The sequence below is a fragment of the Cebidichthys violaceus genome, unplaced genomic scaffold, assembly GCF_023349555.1.
Source record: "Cebidichthys violaceus isolate CVI_PGR_0920_01 unplaced genomic scaffold, fCebVio1.0.p SCAF_14, whole genome shotgun sequence".
NCBI lineage: Eukaryota > Metazoa > Chordata > Actinopteri > Perciformes > Stichaeidae > Cebidichthys > Cebidichthys violaceus.
In genome coordinates, this window is record NW_027176307.1 from 3,513,037 (window position 1) to 3,531,760 (window position 18,724).

Below are 18,724 nucleotides of genomic sequence, written 5' to 3' on the forward strand. Positions count from 1 at the left end.
TCCTTGAGTTTAACTTTATTTAATCAAAAACAAAAATTGCATCATTGCCTCCTTAAAGCTGTTAATTGTTGGCCCTTTTTTGTATAACTAATAAGAAATATTTCATACTGAGTGATATAAAACTAATGAGACACTGAATGAACATTTGCATAGACGGTAAGGCTGTAAGAGAAATAGTCAAGTGATTAAAAGTGGCTTTACAAGAAATGCTGCATTCAAGAACTGTTAGAATTTTTTTAATTCAATCTAATTCACAAGGGTGCATGTATGACTCAGCAACGTTTTAAATATTGAGACGAAATTAGATTACAAGAACAAATAAATGAATCAAATTTGGTTCCTGTAAGATACTGGAGCTACTGAGATGTTTAAGAATACCCCTCTTAATTTTCTGAACTTTCATGTCTGATATCCTCAGGATATCATGTGTTTCTGTTTTCATTATTTGTGTATTTGTAGAGGCACAGGCTAATTTCCTCTCAAGGGCTGAAATATGCAGCTTTTTTGGTGTATAATACATTTAAAGCAGTTATAACATTCTGAATAATCCCTTTATTTGTTTTATTTGGCTGCAACACATCGGCTCCGAGATGATTCATTTGCGAAATAAGTCAAAATCAAGATTTCATTGTTAGCTTCATGTGATCGAAAGGTGAATTTTGGAGGAAACCTTGAAAGCAACATCGCCTTCCCTGGAAGGAGGAACCAGCCAATCAGAGCGCGTGTGCCCTCTTGCACATAGACGCGTTCATGAAGAGGCGACCCGGCGGCCACAGCAGGCTACCTCCTCTCAGCCACCGGTCCAAAATGAGCCTTCACTAGAGAGCTAAGACATTCAACCGGACGCCTCTATGATCCAGCTAACCCTTCAGCGAGATATACAGTGTTCAGTTTGCACAAGGTAAGGCATTTCGGCCGCACTTAATCAGCTAGCGTGAGGTTAGCTAACCGTGGATAGCTGTCACGGTCACGTAGGCCAAACTCTATTCAAAAATCTGGCGTTTTAAGACGAGTTGATTCTCAACAAAGGCAGCGTAGCGTGGATGACGTGAAAGTATAAAATGATACCGAGCATCTTACTAAACCTTAGGGTGCACTTTCCTTTCGTAGATTTTGTCAAAACACCACATAACATGTATTTATTTAAGTGTTATACTTGTAAACGGGAGGGCGGTGGCAGCGAAGACAGTTGTGAACGACTGCTAATGAGGATTTGCACTTCTGAGGATGAAAATGCTGCATGCTTGTCCTGAAACGTAGCTATTGCATAAAGACCTTTGTAGCCACATTTGACTATGTTCACGTTGCGTATACACACGAGGATACATTAACATGTTAGAATGTATATGCAGTTTAGTGCAACGGTGTCTTCAGCAATGTCGGGGCTACTTCTGGTTAGCAGGTAGCCCAATATAACGGACCACGAGTACCACATTTTAATGCATTTATTCATGAAGTCATGCCATAGACACACTACTTTTTAATGGTGAGATGTCATGTACCGACTAACATTTAGTTTAGCTAACAGCTAAGCTACCTGTCAGCACCGGGGCCAACATGTCACTTTATTCTGCTGATTCAGTAAACCAGACTGAAGTATTTCATGACGGAACAAAGAGGAATACGTGTTAAGTTAAATTGTACAAATGTGTTCAGTTACGTTTATGTGTGAATGACTGGGTGGGTGTAACATAGAAAGTAGTTCTCCATGTGCAGGGAGATTAACGGAGGATTAGGGCTCCACAAGGACAAACGACAATCACGCGGCATTCCTTCTTCCGTCATACCGGAACATGTTATCCCAAAAAACACACCAGACCGTAATTACTTAATCAAGTCATCTGTCTGTCAAGTTGTGCTTTTATTTAGCTAGCACGGTAAAAGAGGTTGCAAGATGATGCTGCATCTAAACAGTGGTGGAAAGTCACTAAGTGCACTCCAATTTGTGGTATTTGTACTTTACTTGAGTATTTACATTTTCTGCTACTCTATACTATTCCTCTCCTGCAATACAGTACTTTTGATACTTTTAAGTACATTTTGATGCTAATACATTTGTGCTTTTACTCAAGTAAAACTTACAATTCTGGAATTTCACTTGTAACAGAGTTATTTTACTTTAAAGTAAACGATATGAATACTTCTTCCACCTCTGCATCTAAACTTGAGGAAAACCACAACATTGTCCGTTATGACCGACTTCTGCTCTGCCAGAATCAGGCTCCTCTGCTGCAGGTTCTATGTGGACATTCAAGAAGCTAGATCTAATGACCCAATTATGGACTCAACTCTCTCTCTCTCTTGGCGCTCTTTCTCCCAGCCTGTGTTGCCTCCAAGTTTGGTCAATCAGATCATTTAGCTCATAAATGGCGAGCTGTTACCCTGCTCGAAGCCAGAAGTTGGGATTTCCTGTTTCTCATCAGAAACTATCTAATAAAATGACCCTGTTAGGTCCAACTAACTCTTCCCTTGTAGGAGATTTCCTGACATCAAATGAACGAGCCTGAGTGATGGAGGCAGGATATGTACACACGGACTGAGAGTGAACTCATCAGATATGAGTATCAAATAATTGGCAGAGGTATGTTTTATGGATTTTTCTCTGGGTGCTTTGGCTGTTGTTATTACATAGTTAACATGTGACACACCTTAGGTAGCTATTGCTATTTTTTAACAATAACGAGAGCTATTTTAAGAGTAAACGTGTTCCAGTCTATCTCAGGAGTTGCTGTCTTCACTGAGAAAGAATTTTCTCAATGTTGCCCTCAGTCCTCACGTGATTTTTCCTCATTTGTGGATTTTTGACAAGCATCCTTGTCTCGAGCAATAAAACATATTCTTTTGTTGAACTGCCACAAAACAGGACTTTGGTGTCTTTTGATGTTCTAATAATAGGCTTTTATAAATGGTAATTTAAGTACTTCTTAATATAGTCGTAGAATATGTTGCTTTGTGCCCACACATTTGTTGATCTGCAGGTTTACAGTCATACTAAAAGTACTGCATGTAGAGTTTGGTTTTTTTTAATAGTGATTTTGATAAACTGTCTAAATGTTTCGACTAAGCAGTAATTTTAGTTGTCATGGTCATATTAATTATTGTAAGACCAGAGTGTTGAACTAAAATCTTGTTAAATGTTCTCTATATGACTTTCATATGTGTGTGTTTTTCACACACACGTACGTACGTGCGTGCGTGTGTGCGTACTTTGCCTCCCTCATTTTCTGCTTTGGTCTCTCAGCTGACTTTCAGACAAAAAAAAGATCCTGCTGAATAGCTGTTAAAGTGAGATGAATATCTGCACATTATGAAACTTTGAGTACAAAAGTGTCCCAGTCGAAATATTTTGAAAGAAAGACAAAACACTCCACTGTGTGTCTCTAGTTTTAGTGGCTGTTCTGCTTCATTTACATACCATGATAAAGGAGCATTATTTGCATACATACAGAGCAGTTTTTTTTTTTATCTGCACCAGAACGACTGCAGTTTGCTAATTAACCTAATAGACTTGGCTCTGTGACACTCCATCAATGGCTCCAGTCCAGTGGTGATAGATTGATCAGACTGCTCTTGCCTGGAGGTCTTGCAGGTTTATGTACAAAGCGAAGGCCTCTTCCACTGAACTGCTCTCTCCTGACAGACTGCCCACGGTTTGTGCAGCATGTTGGGAGAATTTGGAGTGTTTACATCAGCTTTCTTGGCTTCAGCATGCGAGCCATCTGGTCCTGCAGCGTGTCCGTCACTGAGAAAAGTATTGGCCTTTTTGATCTCATCTTTGCGGGGTTTATTTCAAATCAAGAGCCCACTAATCCTAACATTTGAGAAGCATGGGAACCTTAAATGTTTGTGAAAAATGACTACATGGTTATCAGAATCTTTTCAGCTCTAGTTCTTGTTGACAGAATAATTTGTGTGAAATTGTAGCTGCCATTTTGCAACACGTTCTAGTTTTTGTAACTAGTACCATCTTTTAAAAGGACTAATGCGTGAAGGTAGTGTGAAGCTTAAATAACAGGAGGATCTTTACTTGACAGTAAACGCAAAGCTGCTTTCTCCTGCAGCGCTCCAGATCTTTCGCATCAGAAATAAAGTTGAAGCAGAAATGTGAGTGAGGGAGGATGGTTATCAGCTGTCTGACCACCAGTCGATGTTGGTTTCTTCCAAGAGATGCCCTCAGGACGGGGATGTTGTTCATAATAGTTTGGATGTGAGCAAAGTTAAGTACTTTTTTTATGTGTGATTGCTGAGAACACAACGGAGTGGGAGTGGTTACTTTGCTTGCACGCGAACACAAGACAGCCTGTAACTCACTGAAATCTGATAAACAGGATGTACCAAGTTCATGCTGAAAGTTAAGCTAGTAGCAGCGCTGTTGACCCCATTATGGATACGTATGCTTCCTGTGGTTGCTGTGTTCTTTGCTTCATTCTTGCTGTACGCCCTTAGACCCTAATAACCGTTTAAGTTAACGATGTCACTGTCAGGTCTCACACCCTTTTATAGCTGATGTTAGTGGCTTCATGAAACTGATCATGTAAAAGTAGGTCTACGATTACTTTCATTATCGATTCATCTGCCGATTATTTTCTCAATTAATTGCTTGGTCTATATTTTGTCAGAAAAGTACACGTTGATGTCCTTAAATGTTATGTTTTTCCAGTCTAAAAACCCAAAGATATTCAGTTTAATATGATATTAAAAAAAAAGTTGTGTGATTGACTAATTAGTCGACTAATCGTTGCAGCTTTATTAAGTGTAACCCATGCACTGCTGAACCTAAATTGATCAATTAATTCATTTATAGACAGAAAATACATAATTTTTTTACATTTGATGAATAACTTGTTATAAATGACTTATTCTAAAATGTGTAGATGTTTTTGTTTAATTAGAAATTGAATATGTGTCCAAGAAAAGTCCAAAACACGCTATTGGAAGACGCTGCAGTACAGCTTTTGGAAATTGTGACCATTTTTCACAGAATAATCGATTTTAAAATGAATCTAACAAACCAATTAATCTAATCCAATGTCATCCTCTTCCAATCCAACTGAAGTCTACTACTATGAACATTATCTAAAAAATAAATAAATAATAATAATTGGGTATATTTGGGAGAATATACCCAACAATTACCCCTTAAATATCTGAGATCGGGTCTTCACAAAGAGAGCAGACGACTTCATAATGGGTAGCTGAAATAACAAAAGCCCTCAGTTCACACAGCTCTACCATTAGCTGGGGATTTGTAATAACTGCAAAGGTCATCTGAGTTTTTAATCCTCTGCAAATCTGCCCACTTTGTAATATCTAAAGTAAAAAAATAAAAAAAATCCAGAGCAAATTGCCTTCCATATGCCAGAAAATGTGTATTAAGATGTCTGTTCACGCAGGACCAGTATTATCAGTCATATTGTTTTAATCCCTCTATTAGTGTTTTTACTTTAACCCTAGAAGTTTAATGGAGGCTGCAATGGAAACGCCTAATGAGAAACGCAGCAGTATAAATGGTGCGTGCAGGACTGTGTGGTAGCCACAGGCTGACCGGGACATTGGCCTTCTCTGACATGGACTCGGACGGTAATCTGTAAAATCAGCAAAATGTAATCTTCTTTAGTCAACAACCCGGACAGCATTATTTGCGTGGCGTGTGTGTGTGTGTCATACTTTGATGGCAAGCTCTTTTGTATATTGTAATTGTGAAACACCAATTCCAAGCTATTTAACATCACTGTAATTATTTTACTCCAGTTATGAAACAATAGTGACTGTGGGTATGATATTAATGTTGTTTTTGATTTGTACACCTAAACCCAGGAACGTTAGACCTCACTCATGTGCACCCCAAGTCTAAACTGTGCATCAGGTGTAATTTAAAGACACTGAAAGCACAAGAGAGGAAGACGATGCAAAACCTGCGTTGTGCACGAGGCCTTAAAGATGGACCTGTGGGGAAAAAACAAAACCATCTAATTTTGCTATAAACAAATGAGCTTACCCATATGAGAACTAACTCTACCTGCTCACGGACTGAGAGCATATAGTCGTCTCACATCCCTACCTCTGTCATGTCCCTCTTCGTCACCTTTGAGTGAAAGGAAAAGGATGACATGTTGTGCCACATCATGTGTATTTAGAGGTGAAATGAATCACCCACAAGTTTGATAATTGATTGATTGATTAAATGACAAATATTTGCTAATTTAAATTTCATAGTTGTTTCCTGCTTTCCTTTTTGATTTGTTAAACGTATTCAGTTTAAAATAAGACATTTGAAGATGTTGAGCTTTCTGAACTTGCAATGAGCATTTTTCTTTTTTTATTTGATAGACTAAATGGTTAATAAATAAATGAAGAAAAAAAATAAACCAATGAGAAATACATGTAGAAGACTGGACACACAACAGTAAATGTTACTCTGTAAAGTTGGACCCGAATATTTGACTATTATGATATTTGTTCGTTTTTTTTCCCCCTTTTTTTTTCTTTATTGTATATATTTAATTTTTTTGTTGTTGCTAAATGTAGGCCATCAACATTTCCTCGTTCTATATTTAAACATTTTAATTACACAGTCACAGCAGTGAACGCCACGCTTCAGTTCACCTTGGCCGTTGAAGCGAAAACAAAGTGCCGAAGACCTCATCTGTGTGGGAACACTTTAAACTGAGCGATGGCAACACGGAGGCCGTGTGCAAACCTTTGGGGAAATGTTTTTTTGATTCAGTATTAAAAAACAATACAAACAACAACACTGTAGAATAACCGAATCCTCACAATAAATGCCTTTTCAATTGAAAAGAAAGATCTCTTTGCAACTTATTGTGGTTGTTCCTGATTTATTTTGAAAGCACCTCCACCGTGTGGGAAGAAGCGATAATTGTCATGTTGTAATTATAATTGTAGGACTCTATTTAGTTGTAATAATAGTTGTATCTGGTCTAGGTGGGAGGGTCTGTGTTTGTATTCTAAACTGAGATCGGTAGCACATCTGGTCAGGATAAATGTACTCCTTCAGGCAGAAAGGCATCAATAGTCTTTTGTCCGGACGTTATGTACTGAACAGTCACACACTAGCTGCTCCCTCGGTAAACAGCAGTGCTGGGAAGTTGAGACAAAGTGTTTAAGGGCCGACTGCGCTGAATCTTGCAACATGGCCGATAAGCTGCGATGCTTTATCTTTTAATCCCTCGGCAACATTTACTTACATTTCATCATCTTCAAATGATGTCTGACTCCCTCTCTCTCTCTCTCTCGGCCTCTTTTTCCTTATAACAGAGGTGAGCCATGGCTGAACCGAACCCCTCCCGCCCCCAAAGGAAGATGTCCACCGCTGGGGAGAGTGTGTACAAGGTGCTAGGGCTGGAGAAAGGAGCGACGGCTGAGGACATCAAGAAAGCCTACAGGTAAGCCGTCTGAACATGCAACAATCTGAATTGTTATCGAGTTAAGATGTCTCCTCTGAAAGGATTAGTTTCTCCAGAGTAGGCAGGCTAACCACATTGTAATTATTATTTAACATTTCCTCAAGCCTTTGCCTAAATTAGTGTAATCCAGTTCCTGATTGTGTTGGCAAATGCCGCCTCATAGGTGGTCAGATTACTCGGAGACATTCCTCCACCAGTTATTGCTAAAGAGCAATAATCTTTATTGTGACTTTGATGTGGGCGGAGGAACCGCGTCACATGTGGAATAGTTTGTTATACTCAAAAACCCTCCTTTTTAATTGCCATTGAAATTACTTTGATAAACAATTGGTTAATTGCTAGTCATTTACAAACTGAAGATGAAAATATTCTAAAATAAATCAAATCTGAACCTGATCCCTCCTCCACTTTTCCACATTTTCCTCTGCTTCACTTTGCATCATTTGATTTCCTGTTATTGCCCCTCTTCTCTCCTGCCAGAAAACTAGCATTGAAGTACCACCCGGATAAGAACCCGGACAACCCGGAGGCAGCGGAGAAGTTTAAGGAGATCAACAACGCCAACTCTATTTTAAATGATGAGACCAAGAGGAAGATCTACAACGAGTATGGCTCCATGGGCCTTTATGTGTCCGAACAGTTCGGAGAGGAGAGCGTCAAATATTACTTCCTCATGTCCAAGTGGTGGTTTAAGGTTTGTTTACCATCTTTATGCATGAAGGTGACGGGTGCTGCGTTTGACTATTTAAAGTTTAACTTAAGTTGCTATAGTTAAGGGTGTTTTGTATAACATTATCAATTCCACTTAGGGTTGCACGATTATGACCAAAAATATAATCAGTGTTTTTTTTTAATCAATTTTGAAATTCTGTTATTTATCCCGATTATTAATTGATTTTACAGAGAAAATATTTTGATTGCATTTTCACATTTAAATAAACAGCACCGAGTTCACTCTCATGTTGTGCTACATTCATGCTAATTAACAAATCTTTGCATCAAAATAAGACAGCCCATGACAGACCCCCAAAAGTGAAGCCAAAACATAGTAGAAAAAGTCTGAATACGTTTGTCTATATATGTCCATAGGCTTAATTTGTTCAAATATACTACCGTTCAAACATTTGTAATCTCCTGCCACAAAGCATGATTGTGTTCTGTCAGATGTCTGAGAGGATCACACTATATTCTTTAATTGTCTTTCATGCTTTTAGGTTGTATGGAGTCCTGCTTACAAATACATGTTTTGTAGGAAGGGTTTGTTTTGTATGTGGAGTACAAAACGCTGTTCAATGGTTGAACCAGACTGACAACTGAAAGAGACAAAGATCCCTCTGAGCAACAGTTTAATAACAATAGAAGAAATCATGAGTCATTGGGAAAAGAAACTGGAAGCTTAGCATTAAAATATATGCAGATTTGAATATCAACAGGTTTCAGGGTCAAGTGCACAGTAATGCAGCCTAGAACGAGCTGGAAGCTCTTCAAACTTCACAATAGAAATAGAAGGTTCTCATTGAAGGAACTAAGAAAAACATCAATATATAACAGCTGATTCTATATCTTTGAACGGTAATGTACATGTGGTCAACAATAACAGCAACACCTGTACAATCCAATGCTATAGGCCACCAATAGATGTTAGCTTTGTATGAAGGATGGTTCAGTTCTTTCCCTCTACAGCTAGTTCTGGTAAATTATGAAGTGAAACATTTCTTGTGTCAGAATCTGATGACAAAATTCCAAAGTAGGATTAATCTTTTCTCTTACCCTGGGAAACAAGCATTTATGACTGTTGAGATTATAAAATACCTTCTCCTTTTTTCATTATAGCTCTCACATATGCATGAGTCCTAAGTGTGCCTGTGCAAAAGGATTAAATACACTGTTGATAATTTGAACTGTGCAGCGTTAATAATTTGGAGATTATTAATTACTATTAGATCCTCCTGTGTGCTCTCTCGTTAATAGTTTTTATATGTGGCTCTGTTTGTTGGTTCCTGCAGGGTCTGGTACTGTGCTGCACAATGTTCACCTGCTGCTGCTGTTGCTGCTGCTGCTGTTTCTGCTGCGGGAAGTGTAAACCACCCGACGACGATGACAACTACCAGTATGTCGACCCGGAAGACCTGGAGGCCCAAATCAAAGCCGAGCAGGACGGAGGTGAGAGGGCACTAAACATAGTTATGGTTCAGGCTCTCAGGGCTTGAGAACGCTGATGTTGTAAATATTTTCTTTCTGGTATTTAAAAAAAAAAAAAAAAAGTAAATTCATAGATTGTTGTGCATCATTTTGCTTACATCTAGGAGACGGTACACGTTCCCACAAGTCCCACAAGGGTGTGAGGACCTTTTAACCATGGTGCATTTAACACACCTCATTAATGTTGCACGGTGTATCGATACCAAAACAGTACCGCGGTATCCGTACGTTAAAAACGATACGATTCTGCATATTTTTAGTATCGATACTTGGTTAAAATAGCGCGCGACCAGAGCGCACTCACTGTTCCGCTCCCTGTCATGCTGCCTGCACGCATTGACTGCAAAGGGGCGGGGCTGCCCAGCGCTCACACACGCAACAGACAGCCCTCACTCACAGCGAGTGATCGCAGGGGAGACATGGCATCAAGTGCAGGAGCTTTTGCTGACATACAGAGACCCGTCTGCAAAACTTGTTTCAAAGCCACACAGACCTCTTTAATGTATCCATCCCACATAGCTTTATTTTTTTTTCACCTCAAACACACATAACTACAATTGCTCATACTTATAGAAGGAACTATGTAGTCATCTGGTCAGATACGGACAATAGGCCTACATAACCGTGTATAATCAAGGCTATTATGGCACCATGTAGTTTTCATTAATATCTTGCTGTAGGCTAATACTAATATTAATGCCATTTGTTAAGTGTTCAATAAGCTGGTCAGGAACAAGCTGGTAAAAAAGGCAACCATACAGATGTTTTTTTATTACTATTATAGATAAATATACCAGTATCATATCATATTTGTGGTATTGTATCGTATTGGGTATCATGATATTTATGGCAGTCATAATTTTGGTATCGTGACAATCCTACACCTCATACTGATCAATTAAAAGCATACTTCACCCACAAAATTACCATTTGTTTATCAGTTACTCAGGCTGTGCTTCCTTGAATTCTTATTGTTTTTCTTACGTGCCTCCATGGCAAACAAATAAAAAAACTGAGAAAAGTCTTGATGAATTGAAGTAAATGGGGGCCGCGTTTAATAAACAGCATAACTATATAAAAAAAACATCAGTTTATGAATTCTCACACAACCTGTTTATTTGGGTTGTCTCATTTAGCCACTTGTTAGCAACCGTCTTTGTTGTAGAACAAAACACAGACCTCGTTTCAGGCATCTAACCAAAAACCCTGTCGACTTTGAGACGAGGGAACTGGAAGTGCAAAAATGCTGACTCATTTCTGAGTTTTGGGACTCATTCCTGCAACACTCCATCAGGGTTTAATGCACAGAATGTTAAACATTTCAGTCATGGGGATGTTTCCAAAGCTCAAGTCAAGAAAGGACAAATGTTGCATTTTTGACTGTTAAAAATAAAACTACTATAATCGTGGTCTTTAATACCTTTTTGTTGAGTCTCGAGTGAAGTGGTGGATTGCTTTAGATTTCTCTGTGGTTGTTGGTCTTGTTCTTCCACTCTTGTGTTTGTTTACCGGATTCGTTGGTGTTTCTAGCTAGAAAAGTACACATTGCTTTTCTCTGGATTAAAAATAGGTCACAGTTTTGTCGACGATGTTAATCGGAGTTCATGCATATCTGTCAACGTTTGAAATTTTACAAGAGAAGAGAGATACTGAGGCAGGAGGTGTTTATAGATAAATGGAAATAATTACTTGATTTATATAGTACCGTTAAAAACAAATAATAAAAGTAGATGCAATCAAAAACACAAGATTAAATATGAGATAATTACAACAGATTCCATCAGTAGAGGAGAGAAAGCCATAAGGGATAAAAAAAATGTTTTCATATAGTAGACAGTGATGAGGACGATGTTTATCTCCTGTAACAAAACGCACAGCACAATGACAAACTGTTTTAAGGTGGAGCAAACAGCATGAGAATGAGGGATCCTTCAGTTTCTGTGTCAGCAGCTCCACATGCTGCTTAACAGGGAGACTGCTGTCCATATTGTCAGATATTAAGAAAATTTCCTTTAAAAAATCACATGATCTTGCTTTAAATCCAGTAACATCACAGTAGCTTGCATCCACACTACTACTTTTTCGTTTTTAAAAAGACCCAATCAAAAGGGAATGTGGGTGTCTACTAAAAACTAAAACCCCGATCCCTAAAATGCAACCCTGGAGTTTTCAAACTAAAACGAGGTCAGCAGCGTTTTCATGCACGTCCCCGAAAATGCAGAGTAGTGTGGATCCTAGAATGGTATTCGTATGGATGTAGCCTAACCTCATGTCTATTAATGTTGAAACATCTGTAAGGATAATCTGTGTTGAAGGTAAACTAACCCTAAAGGCTTTCTGTAACCTCACCAGTGAATATAACATGCTCTCACGCTGCAGGATCCGTGTGTGTTCATGCTCCAATCCAACAGGTTACACAGTAATCATAGGCCAGCCCAAATCTAATCTGGGTTCAGAAAGCCCAGAAGGCCAGAGTCAGCCCATCCCCATGCCGCTGCCCATGCCTCCCCCCGAGCCTCAGTCGCCGGCCCCGGCCAGTCCAGCGGGGGAAGAAAACCCGGGAGAGACCCTACCAGAGTCGAAATGACTCGTAAGAGCCGCCTTGTCTCCTTTATCCGTCACATATGTCATCCTTGGTGTCGCTTGTACGTGGGTCATCGCTGCTGCTTCACTCATCCATAACACAAGCGCTCGGGCACTGCTGCATTCATCACGTCGTCTTGTACCTGCATGTTTCCATACGCTTGTCGTCAGTGTTGCACTAAGTCACTGTACTGTTTGCTTGAATTGCTGCCAGAAGATAAGCATAGATTGATTGATTGATTACTGTAGTTTTTTACTGTATATATTAAGGCATCATCTTGTACATACTTCCTGTTATTCATCCTTGGATGGTAAGCTTGCATCATGTAGAGATAGAACATGAAGATGTTATATCCTTTTTTATATTAGTCAGATATTTAATGCAAAAATGAAGATTCTTTGCACTGCATGTCCACTTCTAGTTTAGTACAGAACAGTGTGTTGTCTGTTACCATCTGTCTGCATAACCACATAACACAACAGACTTTGTGTGCTTTAATAATGGAATTAATTCACTGTTTGCTACTTTTTTCTGCCAAGTTACAGTTTATAAATGATAAACACAGCTAAAGTTTTAGTCAGGTTATTAAACATGTATGATATAGAGCGTAACATGGGTATTTTCCTTTCCTCTCACAGGAAAGTGACAGTGTGGATGAGCCTCAACTAGCAGAAGCAGGTAGGTTTTCTGCAGGGTGAAGCATCACACAGGTAGAAGAAGCTCTGTAGAGAATGGCTCTCGTTATATCTTTGTGTGGACAACCATTAGACAACGTTGTAAAGCTGTACGTCAGGAATAAGTGTCAGTTGTGTCACGGTGTTTGACTCCCCACTTGTCTCTCTCTTTTAGCCTTTCGAGCCCCTACTATGATCCAGCCTCATTCGACTGCTGCCAGAGATCAACCAGCCCAAAGCCACCAGCCGGCCCAGGCCCACACCTCAACCCGACCCCCTCAAGCCCCCTGATCTGCCCACTGGACCACACCTGTCAGGTGGGCGCCTAAAGCCTCTCGGCCCCCTACCATGGAACTCAAGTCATGGAGGAGCTTTCATGCAATTTAAACTACTTGCTGGGCTGTGAAAGTGCTAAGAGCCTCTCTGCAAATGTCAGTCCCCTTGTTCTTTCCAGCTTGCCACATACCTTTAGCCTAGCCTGGGCTACATGTGATCTTGCCAACAGTTTCAGTCATCCAGGACGGAGCTTTGCGACATGCCCGGACTCTTTACTAATCTGTTCTGTTCATCCCTTAACTGCCGGTGAGGACTGGGCTGCAAGATGGCCAAACCAGTGAGATACAGGGGCAACCAACATCATGGAAAGGTGGTCCTCATTATTAATCTGCTAACCAGACTAGGACTGGAACAATCTCTCTCCCAACCTCCCTTGCGTCTCCCTCCATTTAGGACTTTGTCCATGTCCAACAGGATTGTGGTTTTTTTTTTACATTTCTCCCTTTTTTAACTTGTTTTGGAGTCCAAGTTAATAAGAAGGATTTTTGGATGCCAAGCAACGTGGGTGTGGAGGACCTTTTTTTGTTTCCTCGTCCTTCAGTCTCCCTTCAACGAACAACCGCTTTCAGTTAAATATTGCATTAACGCCCTCTAGCGCTCGTCCTTCCAAACAAGCGCGGTGGTTTTGAAATATTCTTTTTTCGAAGGAGGACTAACAGAGCTACGTTTCTTTTTAAATTCAGGACCCTGCTACATTTCACATGAGCGCACAAATGTGAGGAAGGAGAACAGAAGAGATGTGACTCAGCAGAAGTGACTGACGAATGAAGTCTCTGATGTTAAATGTTTGAGCCAAAACCCGGAACTCAAGATGTAGAGCCTGGATCAGGAGTAGGGTCAGGGCTTTTCTCCCCAATGTGCATGTATTTCTTTCTTTCTTTTTTTTCAAATGCATGCCCCCCCTGTACCAGCCTGTATGTCATCGTGTGCAGCCCTGGGCTAAAAAAATACAACACCCAGCTTAATCTATTGACAATAACCGATGCCATACCATGGAAGAGAAACACATTTCTACTGTTTGATCATGTTTAGTCAGGTCGTTGCGCTCCGTCTTGTGTTGCGGTCCAAACTATTTGATCGACCAAAGCCAACAGTTCCATGTAGCCTGCCAATGCTCGATAACTCCGTAAAGCCACAGTTCACTTTGTCAAAGTTGTTTTTAGGATATTCATTCGGGTCTATGCACCTCGCGAAGCCGGTCCGTTACCATTTCAAACGGTTTTAACCTCGGCCCAGGGTTTTATTTTACCTCTTATTTCAGAAACAGTCAACTCTTAAAGTTACTCGATAAACTGCAACCTCAGGTCCAGATTCACCAAGACTGCACTGCAAGGGCAATCCTCTGATTTCAGTGCATTTTCATCCGTTCCTTGAGTTCACATGACGGTCTGTAGATTAATGTGTGGCCCTTGAAGAAGATCACTGAGAAAGAAATGCACCCTCTTCACTTATCTCATCTTCTTATTGTAGTTGGGGTAATTTATTAAGTGGTACATCTTTGCTCCAAACATTTCCTTCTCACAGTTCTTCCTGACTCGATGATGACAGCGATGTGCCTTGAACAATAATTGCAGCAGTGACTGAACAGACGACTGTTGATGCAACATTTTTATGACTGTTGGTGTCTTGTTTTAGCAAGAAAGCATCTGTAGATAGAGCGCGTATGCACACAGATACATGACCGTGAGAAGGAGCTCTAATCTTCAGGCATGGCTGTCTCATCTGCTTATTCATCCTCCCTGTGCAAACCTTCAGTGAATCTGGATCTGTGTTGTTTCAGCTGCACACAACTGCACGGTGACGATAGCGAAACGTTTTCTACACCAACACTTTTTTTGTTTACACTTGACACGTTCACTCAATGTTTTATCTCACTTTTATTTGACATGTTCCTCTTGGATTTAGGTCTAGTTAGAAAGGAGCATCACCCATCAATCACGGGGACATTTTTCAGAGCGGTTTCATCTGCATGGTCACCGGTAGTGCTGCAGCTAGACATGGGACGATGTGGAGATTTAATGTTGAGATTATATGCTTAAAACTCTAAAAACGACACTAAAACATACTGGATCCACTTTACCTTGGATCTTGTCAAGAAACAAATAATTTTTACCCGAAGTGACACATCTTTTTCTTTTTAGCAAACAGCATTTTTAGTGAAAGAGAAAAAAACAGCGTTAGATACGGTAATCATAAGATACCCCTGCATGAATAATGGATAAATAAAAGATCAAAATAATAGCAACATTGTGTGTCTGTTCTTTCTCTCCTAATAATTCTTATATTTTTTTCATAGTCAGGCTCTTGTTTTTCAATTCTTCACCACGATCAACTTTTAATATCTGTATCCCATCCCTAGCTGCAGCGAACAATAATTTTTCATGATTCATCACTTTGTCTATGTAACGTCAGAAAATTGGCCACCAAGGTTTCCCTGAGCCCGAGGTGACGTCTTCATATTTTTGCTCGACAAATGATTAATCGACAGATTTTCTGTTGATTGATTATTTGACTAATCGTTTCAGCTCACGTCACTAGAGGTCCTTTATTGAAGTTGTTGCAGCACGGTACTGAATTGTATTGTTGCTGATCTGTACATGGGGCTATGGAGAGAGGTGTCAGGCTGTGTTGAGTCTTATTAACCCAAAACCTGTTTATATTGAGTCTAATCAGCTAGCCGCTCTAGTTCATCATGGCTGTGTTCCTCCATACTGCTCACCATGTCTAACAGTCAATATCATGTGAATGGTATTGCGTAACGTTTACTCTAGTTAATACATGCATTAAGTGCAACTTTGAGCTCAAAGTTTCATATTTATTTACTTACCACACAGGTGCTTTGACACATTTAACGTACTTCTGGAACATGGAGATTATTATTTTTGATTACTCATCAATGTCTTGCAACATTTCGAACTGTGTTTCATTGTCTGGAACGCACCATGAATCTGAGATGACGCTATGGACACAGAAAGTCATGTATACATATCTAAAATTAAAACTAGATGAGAAAAAAATCTTCCTATCTAAGGGTATTTTGAAAAGAGTTGTTTGACATTTTTGTCTTTATTAATAACGTTCAAAACTTTTGAGATTGTTTACTTTGGTCAATAAGTTGATGTGCTGTTGAGAATTGTCTCGTGCGGAGTACTGTTTGCTTGTAGGTACATTTTTAAACTAAATGTTCTCGCTTTCCGGTGGCAGGGTGGAATTTTAAAGAGTATTCTTTTTGTTTTTCTCCCACAATAAATCAAGGCCATAGTGTGTCTGTGTCAAACTCAGCTGCTAAAACTCCTCAATATTAATATTGCCTGCTGAACTGCAATACAATAATGTAGACCTACATGTGGAACCAGCAACTGAGAACATTTTCATTTTGGTGAATTCCAAAATGTTCATAAAGCAGCTCAGACTAACGCTGTACCTCCATCGCTTCGATTTGGGTCCGTCTTTAGATCACATATCGGCTTGTGTCGCATGTAACCATCAAACCTGCAGCTTCAAGTGTTCAAGATCTTCTCAAATCAATGAGGCCACGGAGCACTGAAAGAAGACATTATTTATTATTTTTGTAATTGTTGTAAATAACTCGTAAAAAACGTAAATTTGCTGACAAAATTCCTTATTGTGAATGGAGACCTTTAATGAATTAATGTCTGTTGTAACAGTGTACATACATTTTTGTTTTTATTTGTCACATATAAATACCATAACTTAAATGTCATATTACTAAAAGGGGTGTCGTGGGGGGGTGTTCAAATTGTTGCTCAACTCTAAAATTAATTGGTGTCTACTTCAATGCTTTGTGCTAACCTGATAGCATACACTCTGTGTGAGGTGATGCAAGTGAATGCTAAAAGCAGTTAGCATCGAGCTAACGTTCTGTGCATATAGTTTGGATCTGTTGTCATTACTTGACTAACAAGTGGGACAATCCACCAAAATTGCTGTTTCTCTTAAGACTGACGAGAACATATGAAATTGAATAGAACATGACGAAGACATTTCATCAATGACCTTTTTTTTTGGGGGGGGGGGGGGGCACTGACTGTTGTGGTTCCATGTGGACGATCTGTAAATGAGTCAATATGAAATTCAACCAAATAAAAAAGGGGGATTTTATAACTTGTCTCTTAGTTTGTCATTTATTGGCATTTGCATGAAAAATCTTGTCAAACTTTATTTTAGTCCAATTTATTTTTATCAACAAATCCCATGAAAAGACTAAAACCAGCAATGTTTTGGTCCATGTGGCACTCTGCTTCAAGCCCATTTGTTCTTACTGAAGTTGTAAATCTTTCAAAATGGGTCACAAATATATTGTTCAATGCATACAGTATATTTTTTATAAGTCATTTCTTATCACAGCAGGTTAATGCAGTTGTTGGCAAATGTTACTCAAACGGGAGGAAATCGTTTATATGTTGGGGACTATTGTTAGCAGCAAATGAGGTGTGTGTGTGTGTGTGTGTGTGTGTGTGTGTGTGTGTGTGTGTGTGTGTGTCAGTCACGTAGTATAACAGTGTGGCTCATTGATGTGTTTTTAATAGTTTTTGGACAACAATGGAGCTCTATGACAAAGAGGAAACAAATACTTTTAAGAAGAGTGGGATTTGTTGATATTTGAAAAATATAGAACATAAAGTCTTTGCACACTGATGCACAAGGATTACCTAAAACTGTAAAAAAATAAAAAATAAAGAAGCTGGTAGTAGAGATGCATGAATAGCTGTGTGTTTGTATGTCTAGTTTACTCTGCAGCAGCCCTCCACCCCCGGGCCTATAAATAGTCTAGTAATCCCATTAATAGCTTAGTCTACTTAGCCGACTCCATTCGGTGGATTAGAAAATACCTTGTAGATTTGGCCGCTAGGAACTGACCTCGCTGCTATCTACTCGCTTCTCAGGAAGCTGACAAAGGTCAGAGGGCAGAGACGGGAGGTGAAAAGGTCTCTGGGTCATATTGTGGAGGAAGTTTTACTTCAATAATCTGGATGGGATGGATGTAATTCAAATGAATTACAAAACGACTGTGTTATTGACCTATTTGTCTAGGTTGACCTTAATCTCACTTTTTGTTTTAATAAGATTCAATTTCGTTACTTCTATTTTATTAATCCCTAAAAAAATCCATTATTTAATTAATCCATTCTTTCATGAGGCCATTCATTAGGTCTGTTATCGAGTATATAAAGTGTCTTTCTATGTATTTTAATGGACCCAGATTCATATTCACAGCTGTTCTATTATTCCGCCTTAGAGTACTTTGTAGGTCATTTATTCATGTAAAATATTTTTTAGATTTTGTAAAGTTAACAACTGAATTGTTGTTGAATATGAAATGTGAATGTTTCCTATGAGCTGTGTTTGTTTTGAGACCTCCGGCCTGGCATGCGTTTCCATTCAGCTTTAGATTAGGATCTAGTTACCAACGAGCTCACTTTCTCCGTTTTATTTTCATGCTGCTGCTTCTGGCTTGATGACTCAATCAAACACACGTC

General features: G+C 39.3%; 1 protein-coding gene across 3 annotated transcripts; it reads left to right on the plus strand.

Moving 5' to 3' along the window:
- Window positions 1–758: 758 nt before the first annotated feature.
- dnajc5ga (DnaJ (Hsp40) homolog, subfamily C, member 5 gamma a) lies at window positions 759–15,468 on the plus strand. 3 transcript variants are annotated; one of them, XM_068708525.1, is made up of 7 exons: window positions 759–901; window positions 7,279–7,406; window positions 7,908–8,121; window positions 9,434–9,590; window positions 12,041–12,219; window positions 12,852–12,891; window positions 13,063–15,468. In XM_068708525.1, exons 2-5 carry the CDS (start codon window positions 7,288–7,290, stop codon window positions 12,214–12,216), a joined length of 666 nt encoding a protein of 221 aa, XP_068564626.1. In that variant the 5' UTR covers window positions 759–901; window positions 7,279–7,287; the 3' UTR covers window positions 12,217–12,219; window positions 12,852–12,891; window positions 13,063–15,468. The 3 variants fall into 3 exon arrangements, with proteins under 3 accessions (XP_068564626.1, XP_068564628.1, XP_068564627.1); XM_068708526.1 differs by lacking the exon at window positions 759–901 and adding an exon at window positions 2,503–2,581; XM_068708527.1 differs by lacking the exon at window positions 12,041–12,219.
- Window positions 15,469–18,724: the final 3,256 nt, after the last annotated feature.